Source organism: Triturus cristatus, chromosome 8, assembly GCF_964204655.1.
Source record: "Triturus cristatus chromosome 8, aTriCri1.1, whole genome shotgun sequence".
NCBI classification, from domain to species: Eukaryota; Metazoa; Chordata; class Amphibia; order Caudata; family Salamandridae; genus Triturus; species Triturus cristatus.
The window spans coordinates 1,365,423,479-1,365,446,504 of NC_140591.1; the positions used below are offsets into that span (position 1 = coordinate 1,365,423,479).

General features: G+C 42.6%; 1 protein-coding gene across 8 annotated transcripts in view; it reads left to right on the top strand.

The window, feature by feature from the left end:
- The window catches only part of GABPA (GA binding protein transcription factor subunit alpha), a 284,030-nt gene that overhangs the window by 134,071 nt on the left and 126,933 nt on the right, over positions 1-23,026 (top strand). For 4 of the 8 annotated variants that reach the window (XM_085623067.1, XM_085623069.1, XM_085623070.1 and 1 more), the window contains one exon: positions 2,993-3,067. The exons of the other annotated variants lie outside the window; for them this stretch is intronic. In XM_085623067.1, the coding sequence (XP_085479193.1) occupies positions 2,993-3,067 (75 nt within the window). The remainder of the gene's footprint in view (positions 1-2,992; positions 3,068-23,026) is intronic. 8 annotated transcript variants of the gene reach the window in all.

A 23,026-nucleotide genomic window follows, 5' to 3' on the forward strand; every position in this document is an offset into this window, starting at 1 on the left:
CAGTGAGGAATGCTGTGATGTCTAGTCTGCAGATACCCAACAGCAAGCGGTTACCAGCTGTGTGGTCCAAACTGACTCTGTTGAAGATCAAACTCTCAAGAATTTTGGAGAGTGGTAAAAGTTTAACTGAGCACTAGTTCAACAGATTTGGTAGTGTCAGATGGTTTATACACAGAGGGAGCACAGGTTAAGGTTTGTTGGGATTAGTGATTGTCGGAAGAGTTTTAGTAGACCGGGAGATAAAACCTGGAGATGGATTTGTATATCTTTGGAATAAAGTGCCAAAGTGTACACACGGCACAGGCCAAGAGGCAGTTGGAAAAGTAAAGGTTGGGCGGTGCTGAAATGGTGTTGTAAAAGGAGAAAAGATAGGGCTTATACATTTACAACATTTAATTAGAAGGATACTGAAAGATTATCACTAAAGGTAGAGTGTGCAAATCAAGTGGGTTGGGTTTGAAAGGCGGAAGAGGAGACATTGAGGGGCATTCTATCATTCTTTGCATGTAGAACTGAATTTGGAAGTCGACTGCCTGTGCGAGTGCAGACTTGAAAATATCAATGTATTGCTTGCAGGCCACAAGGTGTTCGGGGCTAGAGGTCTTTCTTCTTTTAAAGTGGGGGTGTTCTCAAATGTGTTTTCAGGGAGTGAATGAGAGTAATCTGTGACTGAAGGGAGGGGGATTTAAGTATGAAGGGAATAGTAGTTAAGTAGCAAGACCGATTTAGTTGAATATGTGTTCTAGTCAGTGAAGGAAAGATCTTGGAAGTTGAAGATTGAAGACCGTGCTTAAAAGACCTCAAGGATGCAAGGGGGCGGGCAGGCATAACTTTCATATCTGGCATTAGTTGGGTTATGAAGGAAAGGGTAATGAGACTTGTGACTGAGGGTGAGATTTAAGGGGCTAGGAGGTGCTGACACTGGCAAATGTGCTGGAGAGGGAAATTCTAGAGAACTAAGGAAAAATGGTTCAAGAATGCGCCTTTTGGTTATGGCTGGCATTACACTACAGCAAAGAAAAGCTAGTTTCTGGTGCAGAAATGAAGTGGTGAAGCAGGCTTGCTAAGAATGAAAACCTACCACCACAGTCAGATAGTTTGCTTAAGTTATACACTCACTGTGGAAGGATCATGTTCAGCAGTCATTTGTGTGCATCTATTTAAGGGGAGGGATAAACTAGAAGGGCTGAACACCTCGGTTCAGTAATTGTATTTCTTTTGTTGTAAATGTATCTTGAGTTCCATCAGCAGAAATGAATAATCTAAAGGTTCATTTTCTCGTTTTACAGAATCTGAGATTTTAAAATAGGGCAGCATGAGGTTGTTCAGAGACTAGGACATTGATCTTCTGGAATGAAAGGTAGAGAAATAATGTTGTGGATGTAAAGGAAATGGAACTGGCAATGAAAGCCTGTCTCTAATAATGAGTGCTAGAAGAGTATAGAGTATAGTCTCCCTGGGAAACAATTGGAGGCTTGATCAGAGGGGTTTAATAGAATAAGTGGGTGTAAAGGCTAAGTAGATTGGTAGTGGCTCCAAGGAGGTTGGAGGCAAAGAAAAACAGTATATGTCATGAGTCATGAGGAGAGCTATTGACTAGTGGTGTGGCTATATGGCACTTTGACAACTCTTTCAGAAAGCGGAGGTACAGATGGATGTAATAGGTCTATAGATCTTTGCCTTATTCATGTGTAATTAGTTGTGCCACAGTTGCATCATCTTTGTTAAGGTGGGTTGGAAGTGCTGCCTGTCAGTGGAGTTTTGTAGGAGGTTTGTAAGTGGAATGCTTCTTTAATGGGATGATAAGCTGAGAGCTTGGGAAACTGCTTTTGAGGGGCAACGTGGATGACCAGGAGTAGCTTCAAATAAATACAGGCGTTGATGTTCTTGGTCACATCATTTTCACACAGCCCACATTGCATTCTCCTACATTTTGTTGCATTTTGCCTCCTAGTTATCCAATGAGCAGTTGGGGGCGTGTCTGCCATGGTTTCCAAGCAGCAGACTTGAGGATGGGATGCCAGTATGTTCAATCGCTGCCATGTGGTGTGCAGTTTGCAGAGTGCTGAATGCGCCTTAGTAGATGGCCGCGGGTTCAGTGGATGGTGGGCAATAGTGCCTCTTTAGGGCCGAGACTGTGTACAGTTTATTCCGCTACCTATCCTTATTATTCTTGGGATAGTCCTCCATTGCCGTGTTGGTCCTGTCAAGAACAGTATTACTGAAACATATTTCTTGTTTTTATCACTGTGCTAGGCAGAGTAACACTTGCTCCTTTCAGATGTATGATTTTCAGCTACTTTTAAAACTGCATGCCTTACACCACGTACTACGTGCTTCAAGCTTGAACTAAACTGAGACCGGTTATATTAACAATAGATTTATAGCTTTATATAACTTAGTGCCATGTCAAGCTGCTTGACATGAGCAGTGAATCAGGAATTAATTTCCAGAAACCTGTTAGAAAAGATGAGAAAAACGTTCAGGACCTTTTGAAATATATTATGGACTGTGGTACTTGACATCAGAGTAAGGACACTTTAGCAAGGCTTGTGCAATATATGTGAGCTGATTCATTATCACCACTGATCATCCCTGTTGTTAACCCACCTACCCTACCTCAACAGCTGAGCCAAACATGCTCCTACTGCTCCTATCTGCATGAAGCCATGCATATAAGTGCCCTGGAGTGAATGCCTTGCAACACATTTGGTGCTATGAAAATCCACAAATAAGTTTTAGTCATTGAATTTGGAGGTGTTTAGCATGCTTATCTGTATATGCTTGTGAACAAAGGAAAAACATTCTTGACAAAACCATTTTCTTCTGCCTATGTCTTCCAAGTGCACACTTCATCATTGAAAGAGATCTGAAACACAATCGCACAATGTGTTTTATTGTGTTTAGAAAACTACATGCCTTCTGTTACAGCTGTTCGGATACTGTACTTTTTCTTTTTTTCCCTTCTCCCCATCACATCATTAAAAATAAGGAAAATTCATAGAGGTGTTGGAGGAACGAGGGGGAGTGCATCATCTTGTTTGGGAAATGAATTCAGGGCAAGAAGGTTGGTACTTTTATTCAGTAATTGTTGATATTACATTATGAATCTCATAATAAACTCACACTGGCTGGGACGTAGTTATGGGTGCACCTGCACTCCTAACTCAATCTCCTGGTGTTTGTCTTTGGCACCTAATTGGTTGTTCTTTGATCAAGCCAAACAATTCAATGCTAACCTGAGCTAGTATAAAATTATATTAAAATAAATTCTGTTAATTCATTAAATTATATGTTTAGGTTTTTAGGAGAGAATATGCATGTCATTCTTTGTGTTACTGTCTGCATAATCTCTCTTGTTAAATCTATTAGCATATTTCATTATGCTATTTCTAAAAGCCAATAATAGCTGTTTTGAAGAACAACCCTATTTGAAAAAATGTATTTCATTAATCACTCATTAATGAGCATTTCATACTGGGTTTGCTATTTCATTTCACCTTCTAGAAATGCATCATCCATCAAATTCCCTATTTACTCTAAAAGTTTAGTGATCGTATAAAAATAGCTATTTATTAGGGTATTGTAATGGGATTTGTTAGGGTTCTAATAACAGACTGAGGCTAAAACTAAATATTCTCTCTGTGTCCAATACAAATTTGGCTATTTAAACTTTATTTGCTTTTCTTTTTTTTAAAGAATAAATAAAGTAGTGCTCTTATAAAAGAAATGTTTGTGGTGCCATGTTGGACTCACACAGATTGTGTATGACCAAAGATCAACAGTGCCATTTTAAAATATCTGTTATATAGTTGCTGTTTGTTCATCACGTTCTTTGTACTCCAGTCTGCCAAGATGAGCCTACCTCTAAGTTAGATGCAATAAATACCAACTCCAAGATCATTGGATGGTTGGCAATCAAATGGCTCGTAATGGAGCACCTTTATTAAGGAAATAAACCCAGTCCCTCCACCAGATATGCAACTTATGCTGTATTATTTCTTTTGCTGGCTGATGTCCTGGGTATGGGAAAAATAACCTGTAAAACTGCCTTTGATCACAGATTATCCAAACGGATAATTATTACTCTGAAGGCAGGCTATATCTGACTGATAGCAGAGCACAACATTTACCCTATTATTTTTTTCTAAGCTGGTGGGGCAATGGTAGCATGATTTAAATTGCATTACGTTGCATCATTTGCATAGCATTCCATACCCCTGTCAAATTCTGAGGCACGTTTGGATGTTGAGACAATACATACAACATAACCATCTGCCAAAGTTAAGATTGCTGATGTTATCTCTGTGTCCTGAAAGATGGCAGCTCTAATCTGCAAGGTTAATTTAATCTCTCAAAAACCTCAGTGTGTTTTCAAAAGTACTAGCGAACTAGCACTTCATTATAGTTATTTTTCATGCATATGTTTTTGGAAGAATTAGTGACATCTGTTTCCAATATTTATAGAATATTACAATAGATCTTTCATACCAAACACCTGAGCAGTTGTGATGTTTCCCTTTTTGTGAGGTCATTGGAGAATAATACTTGTTTCTGCACACTTTTGGCATCATTTACTTATATTCCCTTTTTTTGAAGCAGGTACGGTGTTCTGGATATAAAACACTCTAGTGGAACGTTATTTGGTCATCAAAGCAAGTTTCAAAAGGGCTGCTTGGTGCCTAGGCACAGTTAAACGCTCCTACCTCATCAGCTACTTCAAGCTTCTTGCACCTTAGTCTTTGTCTTCTTTCTTCTCATCTTGACATTCTTCACAAGGCTAGTAGTAGTTTGTACCGTCTGAAACTTCCTTTGGTCCTCCTCCTTTGGTCCGCTAGCTTTTGTTCTTGCATCCTGCTTATGGCATTAGTGGGCGGTTTCAAATGATACAACTTGTATCAACTACTATTTTCTGAAGTGAACCCACTTTGTTTGTGCCTTCTGTGAGTGCAAGCTTTGCAGCCCTGGTTTTACTGTTCTCTTTAGGATTAACTTTCATTTTAGTCTCTTAGCGGGATCTTACAGAGGTCGCAGACAATATGTTAGATAGGTGGAAAAGTCTTTATGTTGGTAGGCTCCTGGCAGATTTGTATAGATCTTCCTCTTGATGTAAGTAAATATGACCCGAACTCTGTGTTCGCAAACTAAAACTGCAAGGGAGCACCCAGAAGTGTACTTTAAGCTTACCACCATCAGAGCTTGTTTTGATGAATCATGTTGGTGTGAAGAACAACAGTCACCCATTGCTGAGGAAGCCTCAAACAAACTCATGTTTTCTGTACTAAGTGGGTCTCATATCAGCGAGGACTCCAGTGTGTTTTATAAATTTTTAGGTAGATGACAATGACTCCAGAGAATATTGTTGAGACTGCCAGTGCTAATATTGGACCAACAGAGCTAATGCCTCAGTTATATAATGTTGCCCTTCTTGGGAAAGTTGCATGCCTGGTTGTACCTTTTGTACACAGAGAAGCTCAGGAGGCCACTCATGTTTTTTTCCCTAAAAGCCTGCTGTTTCAGAGCCCCACATGGCTACTGACTATTTTCCTTTTTGTTCAGTTCCCTTTACATGACATTTGAAAAGTTATTGCTCCCTTTCATTAGACTTTGCACCAGAATGACTCCTTTCACTTTACAGAAAAGTGTCCTGGATGCCTTTTGTACTTTTGGAATTTTCCCTTTACCTGACTTTTCTCTCCCTTGGTATAGATTTGATGACTCCACATACCTCCTCTGTGTGGGTTACCGACACCACCATGGACTTAAAATCTGTTTCCTGTATGGTAGACCGGTGCCTATACCCTGCTGTGAGCCTCCTTCAACGTGCATGACCATGGCAACTTAGGTTTCTACAGCTTAATAGTTCAGTAGGATTGGTAGTGCACCAAGGATTCTGGCTGCATTACCTGGCCTAACCAGCGTGACTCTGCCACTTTCTCTCTGATGAGGTTCCTAAAGAACCTTACAGTTTGCTAATAGCAACCATTTCTTTCCTGATACAAATAATTGAGTATATCCGTGATCCAACTAAAAACTCATTCAACAGAATAGTATCTTCAGGGGCTATTCCGACTTGCTGCCCACAGATATACCTAAATGGCATTTGTAGGTGTTTGGCTGATTTGCATTGAGCACTAAAGATGGCTTTTTTGATTTTTTTAAAATGTACTTTCTTCACAGATAGACTCAATATCCATATCCACCTGAATCGGTTAGATATGTGGTGTGGTAGTTTGCTGTGGCCAAAGAGTTGCTTACTTTTTCGAAAGATGGCAAAAGTTAATATTATTTTGGATGTTTCAGCAGGTTGACCTCTGGTCCTGTGTTGCATGCACCTTTCTTTACCCACTCTTTTTAATACTCTTGTCAAGTCCTTTCAGCTTGAATGATGCAAACAAGTGTTCCACTTTGTAGATATGATCTAGTCACAGGAAAGTCTTCTATAGTTATTCACAAATGTTTTTATTCCTAGGGCACCAAAATGATAACCTTGGATATATGCCTAGACTCTGCCATATCATTAACAGCTCAGGGTAAATTTAACAAGCGCTTTGCCTCTTGTAATGTCAAGTTTTTCAGATGGATTACTCCTATTCAAGGTAGTGCAGGGCTTTTTTTTAACCTTTATTTTTGCATTTATGATAACAAAAAAAAAGAAACATTCAGTGCATATCGTCAAGTGCAGTTACCATTCTATGCATCTAGTATTCCTGAAAATGAAATTAAATACAGAGTAAGCACCATTACTTATACCAAGTCTGTTAGCTAACATGATTGTACATTCATCAAGTCCACGCTTAGTAACCTCGACTCCTGTATTTAGTGGACACTCTGTATACATTCATGTTTCCTGTTCTCCCTGGTCTGAATAAGTGTCTGAGTCCCCATGTACAATAACATCGTCCAGTATCAGCCTCCAGACTTCCACAGCCTCATCAGCTTTTTCATCAGTGCAGGAGGGGTGTAAATGTTGCTCTAGTACATTCCTAATTCACGTGTCTGTGCTCGGCGTCCGGGTTCCAATCCAAATTGTGGCCACTCCGTGCTTGGCCAAGAGCAGCGCAGGTTGTATAGGAATTTGTACGATATCTTGCGTCCCCTGTGCTTCTTTACTATTCCCAGAAGGCAGGGCCAGTGCAGGGCTCTTTACTTGGAATTACATTGCATGCAGGTCCATCAGTGTTTGCCTGACAACGACCCTCTGCTCCAGCAGTGCTTTAGGGCTACTGCACATCTCTCTGCTTGCTACTCCTGCTGCCAAGAGACTGCAAGCACAGGAAAGATGAGTCCTTCTATTGATACAGATCCTTAGGGCCTTCAGGTACATGGAAGATCAGGCATGCTGTCCATACTGTTCTTCTCATCCTGGGAGAGGAGCACATGAACACTGCATCCGCATTTGTGAGACCATTTCGCATTGAAGCAGATTCTTGGTGGTTACTGTCAAAATGAGACCAAGAGTCCACATTCTGAACAAAAGGTCATTTTAACTGAGACAATTGAGGAGAAGGCCACACTCCACTACTTTACCAGAACATTAATGTACTATATTTTGCATTGCTCTATTCATGCTCCATGTGTGATGGACTATAGTCATATTATATTCATACTTCCTTTTTGAATGGTATGCATGTATATTGTATTTCTTTTTTTTAAATTCTTTTTTGTTCAAAAAGGTTTATTGAATTTTTTAGTGAGTACAAAAAAGAAAGCTGTCTCCATCCACATTATAACATAACAAAATGTTAGCTTGTGTTCAGAAACATCAATGTGATGGCAACCACATAATCATTTGAAGAGCAGCACAGGTATGAACTCTTGGTACATATATCTTACGACAAGATGCATAAATTGCCCTATAAAATTTGGTTGGGTGGACATTTGAGTGTATAAGCTTCTAGTAATAATTATCTAGTGTTCAAGCCTTTCTGTGCCTGGACCCACAGGTATGTGCGTTTACTCACAGTTGTATTATATTCATACTTCAGTGTCTTTAGTTGAGGCAGAGCAGAAGGGTCTTTCGAACCTCTGTATATAATTGCTTGGGATTTGATAGCTGCCGCCAGTTTGTCTAGGGAATATCGAATTTCTTTGTTTTTCTTAGACATCCTGCTTCTTACCGGTCCTCGAAAAAAAACATTTAAAGGAGTCCCAAAGGGTGACTGGAGAAGAGACCGAGGAAGTGTTTACTTCTAGGAACAATGTTGACTCTTGGCCTATTTCCTGGACATTTGCTTCATACTCTACAATTTAATTCTCCACAAACGGTTTTTAGTTTGCGGAAGATTAATTCTACTAGAAATAGAGATGGCTGCATGATCAGACATAGTGATGAGCTCAGTGGTAGAGGATAAGGTGTCTTGTAACAGTGAATTTTTGACTAATACGTTGTAGATTCTAGAGAAGCTATTGTGCAGTGGGCAGAAGGTGATGTCCTTACCAATGGGGGTATGTAGGACACGTGCAGCGCAGAGTGAGAGCATTGCTTTATAGGTTTTATGGGTTCTATATTTGAAGCCTGCGGTTGTATCTAAAATAGTATCGATTGGTAAGATAATGTCAACTCCCAGAATGATATAGGTCCTCGAAGGGAACACAGCCATTTTGGGAGCCATATTGGATCAGAAAACAAGGTTGTAAATGTTCGACTCCTATATTTGTTTATTGCAAACACTTCTGAGTCACCCACTTGAAGTTGATTGATCAGCCATCTACCACTATCACCCTTTTCCAAAATAATGATTGAGAGACCAGAATTCCTGGATATTAGTGTGAAAACCCCATTCTTCTTAGACGGTGACGGGGAATATGAAAGGTCATGCACCCAGCCATTGCACATAGATAGCGACTCCCTGTCGGATCTTCATTACCTGCAGAAACATCACGCCCCCTTTCAGAGAGTGGCAATAATCGGAGATCTTTCTGCGCTTCACTGATGGTTAAGCCCTTTCATATTTAGAAAGACTACTTTCAGTGTAGACCTAGGTAAGCATATATGGCCATAATGAGCAGCTTGGTGTAAGGGTAATCGTGGTCTATCGAACAACCAAAGGTTGAAATACTTACTACGGAGGAACATGTGTATGAAAAAGAGAAAGCTCAAAAGGATAGGGGAGAGAATGAGAACATTAAACCAAAAAACATGAAAACTCCATGAATAGAGGGAGGAACGTCTCCAAGAGGCAAAAACGTTTGGGCATGGCGGTTGGACACGCAGTAAGGAGTTGGAGCCCTTCCTGCCAACATCTACACAACAAAACAAAATTACTATCTTGTTGCATGCAAACACAACACGGTAGCTGAGCACCACATAAGCTATGTGTAGGAAAGTGCCCCCTTTTGACATGGCCACCCCCATTTTGTGTCTAGTATTTTATGCAACTTTGACTGAAGTGCACTGGGTTCCCACTAACCTGGTCCCCAGTGTCCGTGTTCTTTCCCAAAAATAAGGTAACTGTGCAATTGTTCCACAATTGGCAAGACCTTTAGCACCTCTAAGTCTGTACTAAATGGTAACCATGGTACCTAGGGCATGGGTGCTAAGGAGGGTCCCTTAGGGCTGCAGCATGTATTGTGCCACCCTAAGGGACCCACCACCAAACTCGTGCAGACTTCCATTGCAGGCTGTGTGAAATGGTGCAGACAAAAGCAAGAACACATGATGCACACCCTGTGCACCATGCTCCCCAGACAATACATGCAATATTTGTAAGTCATCTCTGCAGCAGGCCCTGCAGACCAAAGGCAGGGTGCATTATATTGTATGCAAGGACATATGTGCACGAGCAGATATGCCCCTGTGCTGTCTAATCCCAATGCTAGATAGTAAAAGTGAACACAGAACCCATCTTGAGTACATGTCCTGGGCACTGGTCATTACATGTTCCCCAGCTACATGATGGCTTCACTGAAAGGTTTGGTTTCAAACCCCTCTTCTTAATAAATCTGTACTAATGCCGGTACTAGTTTTATTATGACATGCACCCAGAGGGCACCTTCAAGGTGCCTACCAGCCTCAAGTGTGCTAGCTGACTGGTGTAGACCAGTCTGCCACCACAGACCGGTTTCTTACCCCCTGAAAGTGAGAGCCCATGCTCTCTGAGGGCAGAGTTAATGCCTGCTCTGGCTGGGGCTGTTAACTCCTCTAAGCTGGATGGCTAGTAATCAGCATTACAAGGCCTCTGCTGCCTTTGATATGCGACCCTGGAAATGCCATCCCCTGCCTTAGGCTCATTTGGCTCCAAGACAAGCGAGAAAATTAGCTAGTCAGGAGGTGTGTTGACCCTCAGACTAGTTACACCCCTATGGTGGGCTACCTGAAGGGAACACCAAAACGCCCCAAATTTGTGTATTTAGAGAGCACCCCTGACATCAGGACAAATAAGAGCGAAGAAAGCAAGGACGGAGGACCCGCTACAGATTTTTGGTGCCACAACCTGTCCTGGCATTTTCGACAAACCGACTCGCCCTGCCACTGTGCCTATGCCAAGATCCCCAATGGACAGCCAGTTCTTTGCAAATTGCCAGTAATCTCCCTTGGAGTATGTGGTAAATATTTTATTACCGGTACTATTTTTTATGCGGTAAAGTCTAGTAAGAATAACTCAGTATAAATAAGAAGCAGAATCCGTGGTATTAGAGGTTCTGAAAGGCTTTATTCCTCTATAAAGGAATTATGGTTCGAACCATAGGCATCAAATTCCATCACCGCGAGGGTTCAGGAAGGGAAGGCAATACATTATTGACAAGTAAAGATATTTATATAAAAAGCATTACATTAAGACAGATGTAGGAGGCGTAACAGCTGATAATACAGATAATACTACACATACGTAATGAAAATAGGCGTAAACATAGGCGTAAACTAAAAACGTCATTAAACATGATGTCACAGGTGGGTGGATCCATAAAGGAATCCTGCAATGTCAGCAGAAATACTTGGCAGAGATGCGTGCGCAGCCGCATGACGTGTGATTGACGTGCAACTAGAGGGTGAAGGGGACTTGACATTTAGCTCTACATGTGGAGACAGAAGTCTGAGGGGTCATGTCAACCTAATCCCAAATCATATCTAATATCTTATGTTTAAAGAACTGTTTTATCCAAAAGGAAAGGTCTCTCGGACGGAATCTATTCTATACTGACGGTTAGTGCGTGTACAAGCGTCTAAGTGTCTACATGAGATGCGAGGGGGCAGGAATCTTCCATAGTAACAGGGCTATGAATTACTTGCGTGAGGACAGTGAGGCCTGGCCCTTTGCTCGGTAGCTGGAAGAATGTTTACCTAAACTACTAGACAGGAATGCATCGGATGAGGAGCGGAGCAGATAATCTTGAAGGTGAAATACAGTTTTTTGGCAGGCAACGGGCCGGATCAGGCATTGTTAGCCGCGCAGGGAGTAGGACAAAGTTCATGGATACAGATGCGGGCTCGGACTGGAGCTTTCAGAGGCAGAAAGCAGGCAAAGGCTTGATGGCAGAATTCAGGGCCTACTCGCCTGAACTGTAAAACGTGGAAAGTGAACCACATGAAGTCGGTGGCCTTTCATACTTAGGAACGGAATATCCGACTCATTCATGGCGGATCTGAAAGAGGACATGTTGACGGTGGACGCACATGTATTTGCGTCTTCATAACTAGAACTGGAGGGAACATACATGTACTTGTGGTATGTACATGGAGCCGTTGGGGTCTAAGATAGGGGACATAACTGATCATAAAATTCATATTTCCTCATTCCCTCCTTGTCCCCTACGGACCCTCAGGAGATATCGATCTTCATTAATCCATCAATCTGTTCATATAGCATCATTTGTTCGTCTTAATTCTTCCGGGATCTTGAATGAAAACTTGAAGGCGGGATACACAATGTGGCACACAGACCACAAATCGCTGGCCCACATTGTAGACATAAGCAGCAACTGAATAGTATGAGAAAGCCAATACCTAGGAAGGATAGAATCCTCCATCCCCAGGCTGACAACACGCTCCAGAACCAACCGGACCAAGTCCAGGTGCCTGGACTCTGGTGTATCTGGCTTATAATCTTATGAAGGCGAGTTATGGCTTTATATACTGACGGCGAGTTTTCTGGTATGAAAACACAGCAACTTGATCCGATGACCCTACAAGCTCCGCCCCTATCGGCCAGGATGACGTCAAGGACAAGACGATTTTGAAGCACAACAATCCGCATTGCAGACTGCTCTTCTGTTAAGTTGCCTAGGGCGGAAGTAGTCTCATTCACTACTGCTTCAAGGGTTCTAGTTAATCTACGTATCAGTTTACTATTAGTGACTGTACCTATATAGGGAAAGAAACCTTTATTGAAATCTGTGTATTGCTCCCATGCCGTTTCAGTGTAATCGACAATCGGGAGATCTCTCTGCTGTCTATTGTGTACTAAATGGGTATTTCTGTGATAGTCAGGAGGGGCTAGGAAAACAGGTGGCAGAAGGAATGCAATGTAACAGGTACCATCCCAATCTAGAGGTAAACGTATATATGCAGTCTGGCCACATATGAAGTAGGAATGACGAGAAGCTCTAAATGTAGACTTGCCTTGATCACTGAATTTTATCACAGTGGTACATTTACTATGGCCCAGGTGTATGGAACCATTCTTTCTTACACATAATTCACCTTTAACTGGAAATACTGACATAGCGGGCAAGATTGGTGTAGCTTCGGATTCAACATTCAGAATCATGAGGTTAAGCGTAAAGTTACCTAATCCATATACTTCATTTTCTAGATCAGTTCCTGTTCTTTTGGGAAGTCCCTCCTTGTTAGGGTAGCAGACTTTAAGCAAAACTAGGTTCAGGTTTCCCCATACCCAGTTGTCTTGATAAACTACGGAATTTGAATCTAGGGAATTAATCAAACTAAACCATGCTCCACAGGAGCCATTGTGTGTGAACGGATACGGAAAGAGAGGCAAAACTCCCTTATAGTTCTGATAGGGAGGGAGTCGGCCACATATCCAACAATTGGTAGCATTGCTGGTCTGATGGGAATGATGTAGCATACTAATAAAAGTGTTGTTGCGCAGCGCAAATCTATAAGACAACTCATGCGGAGGTAGTTCGCTAAAAGAATGTTCAGCAGTAGCATTGTAAGCACGCTTAGAAATAGGGTAATACATATGTAGCAATACACTAGAAATGATGATCAGAAGACTTAGAAAAAACAAAATAATTAATGTCATTATGCAGTGACTACGAAGCGATTTACAGTACGCATGTTTTTTAAGCTGTATCTGTCTATTTTTCTCTCTATTTCGGTCCAGAGGATACATGTCAGAGACAAATTCAACCGATTCACCTCGGAGAGGACTTAAACAATCAAATTGTCTGACTTGCTAGACCTGAGTTTGTTTATAGAGTTCGTTTTCCGTTGGTTCAACCAAGGGGAGCTTTGAGTCAATCTGTGAAGGAATGCAGGGCTGAGTGTTCACATCGGACGGTAGTCCATAAAATTTCTTGATATGACTCGAGTGCAACCACCCTTTACGTCCCTCAATCTTCACGGCTGTCCTTGTTGTTAGCAAAACGAGTTTAGGCGACTGCCACCTAGGCTCCAGCTGGGTCTTCCGGTCGAAATTCCGCACCAGAACCAGGTCACCTGGAACCACGTCATGGGGCTTCACCTCAGTGTTATCGGGAAAAGCTGCAGCTACCTGTGAACGACAAGATTGTAGTGCAGACATCAAGGAAGCCAGGTAATCTGTCAGCATATTACAGTCAACATCAGTGATTTTACGAGGTATAGGCGTCCCCCACATATTTGGTGGTCTACCGAAGATCACCTCATAAGGGGATAGCCCTGTTCGAGAATGTGCTACCATTCTCATGTAAAAGAGCGCAACTGGTAAGGCTACTATCCAATCGACACCTTTTTCTCTACATATTTTGGACAATCTAATTTTCAGAGTTTGATTATGACGTTCCACGAGACCTGCTGCCTCGGGATGTCGGACACAGTGAAATTTCCATTGATAACCTAATAAGAGTGAAACGTGTTTCATCAGTTCGGATGAGAATGGCTGGCCGTTATCTGAGTATACAACACGTGGTAAACCGTACCGTGGGAAGAATTCTCGAACTAACTGTTTGGCAGTAGTCGGGGCAGTGTAATCTGAAACCGGGTAGGCTTCTGTCCAACGGGAAAGAGCACAAACAACTACGAGAACATATTTGAATCCTCGACATCGTTCCATCTGGATATAATCCATCTGGAGGACTTCAAAAGCGTGCTCGGGAGGTTGAAATCCACCCTGCTCTACAGGAATGCTTTTACCTGGATTAAACTGACAACATATCATACAGGTACGTACTTTCTGTTTAGCTGCTGCTCGTAAGTGTTTATTAAACCAAATGTGTTGAATACTGTCTAGCATAGCTTTCTCTCCTAGGTGCGCTGGACTATGTATTGTGTTAATGATGACTTGAACCATGGAGTCGGGAAGAAACCATATAGATTTTCCCTTTGTCATCCATCCTTGATCCGTTTGGATCCCTCCTAATTCAGTCCATTTCTTTATTTCTTCTGGTGTAGCATGTGTCTGTATGTCAATTACATCAAGGGCGGGATCCTTAACTGTCATGCAATGTGTTGGTGTCGGAACTATTGTCTTTGTCGTGTCAGTTGTATGAGTCTGATTCTGAGCAGTCTGTTTAGCTGTTCTGTCAGCTAGGTCGTTACCCTGAGAAATGATGTCGGTAACTTTTGTATGGGCTTTGCATTTCATAATCGATATTGCAGTAGGTAGATGAATTGCGTCTAATAGGGCTTGAATGAGGGGTCCGTGTTGGATGTGGGCACCGTGAGAAGTTAAATAACCTCTCTCTCGCCACAGTACGCCGAAGTCATGGACGACTCCGAATGCATAACGTGAATCTGTGTATATGTTGACTTTCTTATTTTTGGCTTGAATACAGGCTTGTGTCAGAGCGATGAGCTCTGCTGCTTGAGCTGACAAAGTGTTAATACAATTGGTTTCAATGACTTCAGTGTCTGTTGTGACTGCGTAAGCGGCCACTAACTCTCCTGTACTTGTTCTCATACATGAACCGTCTACATACAATGTCAGGTCTGGATCTGATAATGGAATGTCTGTCAAGTCTTGTCTGGGTTTCGTTGTAATAGTAATGACTTCAATACAATCATGTGCTAATGGATCTGTTCCATTTACTGGCAAAAGTGTGGCAGGATTTAATGTATTACAACGTCTGATTTCTATGTGTGGCTGAAACAATGTTAATTCATAACCGGTGAGTCTTGCTATAGTCAAGTGTTGTGTTTGTGTGCGGTTCAAGAGAACCTCTACTGCGTGTGGTACTTGTACTATCAATTGATGTCCTAACACTATGGCATCGCTTTGTCTGATTGCTAAAGCTGTTGCTGCCACTGATTTCAGGCACGCAGGAAGAGCCTGAGCTACGGGATCTAATGTACTAGAAAAATAAGCACATGGTTTGTGTGATCCTGCTTGTTCCTGAGTGAGTACTGACAAGGCAGTACCTTCGCGTTCTGTAACAAAGAGTGTAAAAGGCTTACTGTAACATGGTGTTGTTAAAACAGGTGCTTGGCATAAAGCTTTCTTTAAGCTTTCAAAGGCATGTGTATGTTCTTGAGTCCAAGGGAGGACAGTCGATGTGGCTGCCTCCTGTGTTGTCAACTGAATGAGTGGTTTTGCTAGAAATGCATATTGAGGGATCCGCTGCCTACAGTATGAAGTGAGACCTATAAAAGCCCGCACCTCCTTTTGTGTCTTAGGTGATGGCATGTTGGCAATTAACTGGATGCGGTCGGGTGTAAGCTGTCTTCCCTCCTTGGACAGCAAGTGCCCAAGGTAAACAACTTGCTGGACACAGAATTGCAGCTTAGAAGGGGACACCTTGTGCCCCTTTTCGGCTAGAAACTGTAAAACCATCAGTGATGCTTGTTCACATTCAGGTTCGCTTCGGGCGGTGATCAGAAGATCATCGACATATTGAAGCAGGGCAGTATTAACTGGCATGTGGATACTGTCAAGTTCTCGTTTCAGTGCTTGGCTATAGATGCTGGGGCTTTCTGTGAATCCTTGAGGAGCGCGTGTGAATTTAAAACTCCGTCCATTTAAACTGAATCCGAACAAATATTGGCTTTCCGGATCGATTGGGACGCTAAAGAAAGCGTTCTTGAGATCAATTACAGTAAAGAACGTTGCTTCTGAATCAATAGCTGTTAATAATGAAGAGATATCTGGGACCACAGGGTATTGTGGTACAATACATTTATTTAATTCGCGCAGATCAATAACTAATCGATATACTGGTGGTGCTTTTGGGTCCGTTCTTTTAAGAATCGGAATTATCGGTGAATTACATACATTGGAGTCGGTTTCCACAACCACTCCTTGTCCAATGAGCTCGTCAATGATTTGCAGTAAAGCCACAACAGCATCTGGTGGTAACTTGTATTGTCGCATTCGTGGTAATACCACTCCTGTTTTTAGTGTAACTCGATATGGTGTAATGTTCATGCAACCAACATCAGTGGGGCCTTGTGCCCATAAATGTGTAGGTAAATTCTGCAGCCGGTGATCCATGTCTCTGGACACGTAGTGACCTTTGAAGTCACGTAAAAATAATCGTACTCCATCCGGAGAACAACATATTATAGCTCCTAGAGCTTTCAATGTTTTTATACCTAACAAGTTTTCTGGACATGATTTAGTAAGCAATAAATCTGTAGTTCGTGTCAATGGACCAACCGTAAGTGGTAGGGGTTGCGATACTTCATTAATGATAGGCTTTCCTGAGAATCCAAGGGAAATATTCTGTGAGCCTGAGAGGGGTGCCCCTGGAACTTCACTGCGTCGTATAGTTGTTCTGCTTGCCCCTGTATCAAGTAAAAACTTTCTGTCTTCCCCTAATAGTTCACTGTGTACATAAGGTCCCTCTTGATCTACTGGAACCTCAATAAGGGGTAAGCCAACTTCCCTCTCTAGGCTATTTCATGTGTATCGCTGATAATCGGGATAATCAGTTTGTGCATACTGGTACATCTGTTGTGTCGTTGCTTGTGTTGCAGCGATAGGCTGCTGCTGTGATGTTGCTACGGTCTGTTGTGGAGCTGCCTGTTGCGGAGCTGGCCTAGATTGTGCATGCTGAGGGATTTGTTGTTTGTTCTGATCCTGTCTAGGTGGACGTGGTCTTTCCTGGGTTTTACCCGTGGCGATATTATGTTTCAGAACTGCACAATCGTGTATATAATGACCTTGTTGTTTACAATAGTTGCATGTCCCTTTCGCCGGACCTGCGGAATCACCCTTTTTGTGACCATCAGCTGGAACTGACTGAGCCACAAGCATTTTCATTTTCGTGTCTTTCATACGTCTTTGTTCATGTTCTTGTTCTTCTCTAATTCTATTGTGGTGATATTGTAACATCTGTAACATCTGTGACGGGGTGTTACCTTGCCAGGTACTCTCAAATTTCAATACTCTATTCTTAACTTGCGGTAGGGAATTTTCAACTAATTTTGTCACAAACAGATGTGGATATGACTCGCTACTTGCTTTTATGCCACTATTTATACCAAAACATTTTTCAAATCGAGAATAGAAATCACTAGTGTCCTCATCTTGCTTTTGTTTACAGGCTGAGATTGCACCCCAGTCCTCCTTTTTCGTAGTTAATAAACGTGGCAATACCTGCACTAGTAATCCTGGTAGTGCTGTAGTCTTTTCCCCAAGCCCTGATCCTGCAGCTCGGGCCTTTTCTTCGTTTTCTAATGCTGTCCAATCTATCTTTTGGTCTCCTACCTCCCATTCCTTTTCCTTGAGTTTCTCGTAAATACCGGCAGGCATTAATACTTTTAATATTTTCATAACGTCGGGGTAGGTATACTCTCCCATGAGTAACATGTCTTTTATCTCACGGTGGAAACCTGCTGGATCCTTGTCATGGCTGGGTACTACTTTCTTCATTTCTAATAATTCAATTTTAGTTATAGGCGTGTACACAAACACGCGTTTAAAGGTATTATCTTCACCTCTGATTGGGTGTACTTCGCGTAAGGGATTCTGTCTGTCTATGTGATACATTTTTCTTCCCATAGTGGGAACTGGAACATGTTCTGGGCATACGAAAACAATATACTGGTTTCGAAATTCTAGAATTTCTTTAATTAAATCAGTACCTGACCCTCTCCATTTATTCGTGAGTAATTCGGTCAATATGTCAGGTAAGGGTCCAGGATCGGAGTGTTGGCTTTTATATAATATGAGGAGGTGTTGAATCATGTATATACCAGCTAAACGCTGTTCGTATGGGGTAAGGTTCAGAAACGTGTGTGCTAGTGCATCTTCACTGTATTTGTCGGGACTGTCAGCCCATTGTACTGCTGACCTGGCCAATTCTTGTTCATCCATGGAATCGAGCATATGGTACCCCCTTCGGTCTCGGAGTAGTTTATCAGCAGCCTGGAATAGGTGTTCAGGAGACCTTGTATTTAACATAGGGGCTTGAAAATTTCTGTTACATTCTGGACGTATCGGATGTATCGGATCATTAAAGCATCTGGTATTATTAAAAGATCTTCCTTTACCTACATAAGCCATTGTCTCTGAGTGTCCTGTGGGCATCTCTGATTCTACGTCCTCCTCTCCCTCTGATTCATGTTGGTCTGTCTCTAATCTTTCTTTATGTATTCGTTCTACTTCTTTGCGGATCTTTCGGCACATAACTACTATACATGTCTGTTTATCGTGTTTCCCTTCTGATATATTCTGACCCCATTTGGTAAGTACCTGTATTTCCTTCTGCTCTACCTCAGGCCTGTCTTGGTTTCTGATCACACAGTTTATGAAGAAGCGTAACAGTTGTCTCTGTACATCCACTTTCTGGTATTCCATGGCTTCGTCAATACTTTCAGGGCCTCGCCCTGATTGGACAAAGTGGTATATATTATCTAAATGTGCCACCATTCCTGGTAGCGTCGCTAAATACCTTGAAGCTCGTCGTATACGTAGTGATGACAGCAGCATACCGTCCCGTCTACCGGGCACAGGATCATATCTACAATCCACTAGATGCTCTTTAAACATGTCGGAAGTTGCTAGTTGGGGTGTACGTTCGTATGCTAAATCTCTAAGGGATAATTTATTTCCTCGGGGTGGCGTGGCAAAAATTTCTGTCGTACCTCCTGTCGCACCGTCTGAGGTGCTAGGCACGAAAGGATTTGTTGGATGTAAGATAGAAACTGTAGATGTAGGAAAAGCGGTAGAAACAGATGGGCCTGTGGGAATGTGCGTAGGAGTTTCTTGTTGCGGGGATACAGACGGATGATCTTGGCGTTGAGCACCATCGGTGGGCGGTGCGTGTGGCGGAGCATTAGCATATTCAGGAGCTACATCATCTAAGTAGGAAGAAAGGAAAACATCTTTTGCTGTTTTGGGATGTGCTTTAATCGGGAGTAATGGAGGCGTCAAGTCTTTCGGTATTTCCGGGGTGGCCTTGGATAACCCTTCGGCCAGAAGAGGATACATACCATTCATAAGAGTGTTTCGTTGTCTATCTACTTGTTCTGCTTTTACTCGGGTACCTTCCTCAATTAATATATTTTCTCGGGCTTTATTTGAATTCTCCCTACTTTTCTCTTCCTGTCTGAGCGCTTTTTCTGTACGTCTGTATGATTCTTTACGCCATAATTCAATGGCATCTTTCTGTGACTGTCTGGCTTTATTTTTCCATAATACTTCTTCTACTCTCATGATGCAATCTGCATCCCAGGTCCCAGCTGCGGGCCATCTCTGACTTTCTGGTAAATCTTTGGTGTAGTCCACCCATAAATCAAGAAATAATACGGCATCTAGGCCATGTTTATGATACATAAAGTACCCTGGAGTGTCCCTAGGTGGAATGGGAACAGCTTCTTCGAGTACTCCTTTTCTAGTTTTGATCTGTCTTAATTTTGAGAAGAGCGGCATTTTTAGACCTTATTACTTAATCTTGAACACACTTAATACAATAAACACAATAATGAACAATCATTCACACCACAATATGTAGACCGTATTAAAACTTTTAACATTTAACAGTTAACGAACAATGATAACTAATAGGAAACTTGTTACTGACATAATACTAACACTAGATAATACTGAATTATATGCAAGACATACTAGATATACTGCTAAACAGTACAGATACACTGCTGAAACAGTGCAGACCGGATTTGTGTACCCAAACCCGTCAGGACCGGCACAACTTATGTGCACGTCTAACTGCCTCCCCAGCAACGGTACTCACCGGGTAGCACGGAACGGAAGGCCTCGGAACTGAACTGAACTGGACCGGACTGGACTCGACTCGACTCGGAACTTCGGAACCTGGTGGGCCTCTGTATACCTCGGATCTTGCTCTCTCAGCTAGACTCTGGTCGGGATACTTCGCACTTCTCACCGCCTCGTCTGGGTGTTGATCGCAGCCTCAGTCACCCCCGCTTGGTCGGAGGGAGATACAGGAAATCCTGCGGGTACGCGTTGTTGTCCGTCCGGCAGTGGCAGGAGACCGGGCCTGCAACGCACCTCCGGCGCGTGAGATGAGCAAGTGTCCCTATTCGGGCGCCAATTTATGTGGTAAATATTTTATTACCGGTACTATTTTTTATGCGGTAAAGTCTAGTAAGAATAACTCAGTATAAATAAGAGGCAGAATCCGTGGTATTAGAGGTTCTGAAAGGCTTTATTCCTCTATAAAGGAATTATGGTTCGAACCATAGGCATCAAATTCCATCACCGCGAGGGTTCAGGAAGGGAAGGCAATACATTATTGACAAGTAAAGATATTTATATAAAAAGCATTACATTAAGACAGATGTAGGAGGCGTAACAGCTGATAATACAGATAATACTACACATACGTAATGAAAATAGGCGTAAACATAGGCGTAAACTAAAAACGTCATTAAACATGATGTCACAGGTGGGTGGATCCATAAAGGAATCCTGCAATGTCAGCAGAAATACTTGGCAGAGATGCGTGCGCAGCCGCATGACGTGTGATTGACGTGCAACTAGAGGGTGAAGGGGACTTGACATTTAGCTCTACATGTGGAGACAGAAGTCTGAGGGGTCATGTCAACCTAATCCCAAATCATATCTTATATCTTATGTTTAAAGAACTGTTTTATCCAAAAGGAAAGGTCTCTCGGACGGAATCTATTCTATACTGACTGTTAGTGCGTGTACAAGCGTCTAAGTGTCTACATGAGATGCGAGGGGGCAGGAATCTTCCATAGTAACAGGGCTATGAATTACTTGCGTGAGGACAGTGAGGCCTGGCCCTTTGCTCGGTAGCTGGAAGAATGTTTACCTAAACTACTAGACAGGAATGCATCGGATGAGGAGCGGAGCAGATAATCTTGAAGGTGAAATACAGTTTTTTGGCAGGCAACGGGCCGGATCAGGCATTGTTAGCCGCGCAGGGAGTAGGACAAAGTTCATGGATACAGATGCGGGCTCGGACTGGAGCTTTCAGAGGCAGAAAGCAGGCAAAGGCTTGATGGCAGAATTCAGGGCCTACTCGCCTGAACTGTAAAACGTGGAAAGTGAACCACATGAAGTCGGTGGCCTTTCATACTTAGGAACGGAATATCCGACTCATTCATGGCGGATCTGAAAGAGGACATGTTGACGGTGGACGCACATGTATTTGCGTCTTCATAACTAGAACTGGAGGGAACATACATGTACTTGTGGTATGTACATGGAGCCGTTGGGGTCTAAGATAGGGGACATAACTGATCATAAAATTCATATTTCCTCAAGTAGAGGAGCTACTCCCCCTGTAGCTTGCAGTCATCAAACAGCAAAGTACGGTCTACCGTTCTGCTCGCCCCGGTTCCACCGACGTAGCAGCTGCCCAGGAAGAAGTAGTCGTGCTCCAGAAGGTCAGATCCATCTCCCCACGAAGTCAGAAGACAACAGGACCAACCCGAGTACTGCAGCACCAATACATGGGGTACCGGACCCCTTGCAGCAACCAAAGCCTGTTTGAGTCAATCCAGACTTCGAGACTGAGCAACCGCCGAGGGACATCTGCATCACAGAGACCCACTTCGAGAGTGGCTCAGCTGTCCTGATTTTGGTCCCCTCAAACAGCGAGACCACCGTGAGTGCCCGTGACCTAACCATGGCACAAGTCCAGCTGAGCTAATCATTCCGAACCCAACCATCCCTGCCCAGGCTCCTGAGAACTGACTGTGCTTCTTTGCTCCCAGGGCCCTCACAAACCGAGCACCCTGTTGGGAGCTATAGGAGACTTCTCCAAGTCCCCCTCTGCATCCTGTTTGTTGCTGCCCCCACCCCCTTCTCTTTTTGTGTAGCGTGCAGATCTACCAGCCCCACACGCACCTCTGCCCCCGGGCACTCTAGAGCAGGTAAAGACTAACTGCCGGTGGTTCTTTAGATCTTGCCCCCCTACCACCTTAAGTCCTAAAGTGGACCCCCGGAAACCTATTGCAAGTAACTTTATGAAGTATATGGCTTTTTTCCCCATAGGAAAGCATTGCCGCATAAAAACATTTAAGTGAACATTTTACTTACCTGTAAAAATCAATATTTTGTAAAGTACTTACTTGATATCAAAGTTCTTGGTGTTGACATTTCTATAAAAATCAGTGTTATTTTTCTAAATTGGTCTCAGATTTATTCTTGTGTATGTCTCATTTATTGCCTCTATGAGCCCAACAAATACTTAGCACTATGCTTTGATAAGCCTAAACTGCTCACACACACTGCCACAAGAGAGCATTTGGGTTTGTTATTTATGCCTCTGTAAACCAATAAGGGTAGCCTGGACTCTCTATTCAGTGTACCTCATTTTGGTGCACTATGTAGAGAGCCAGCTTCCTACACTATGGACCACAAAGACCTACTAAGTCAGGGCATAGAAAGTAGTAAAAACTACAAATAACCATCTACACGCACCCCGACCATTCAAAAGTTATCGCGTGATGTAACCGTGAAACACATAC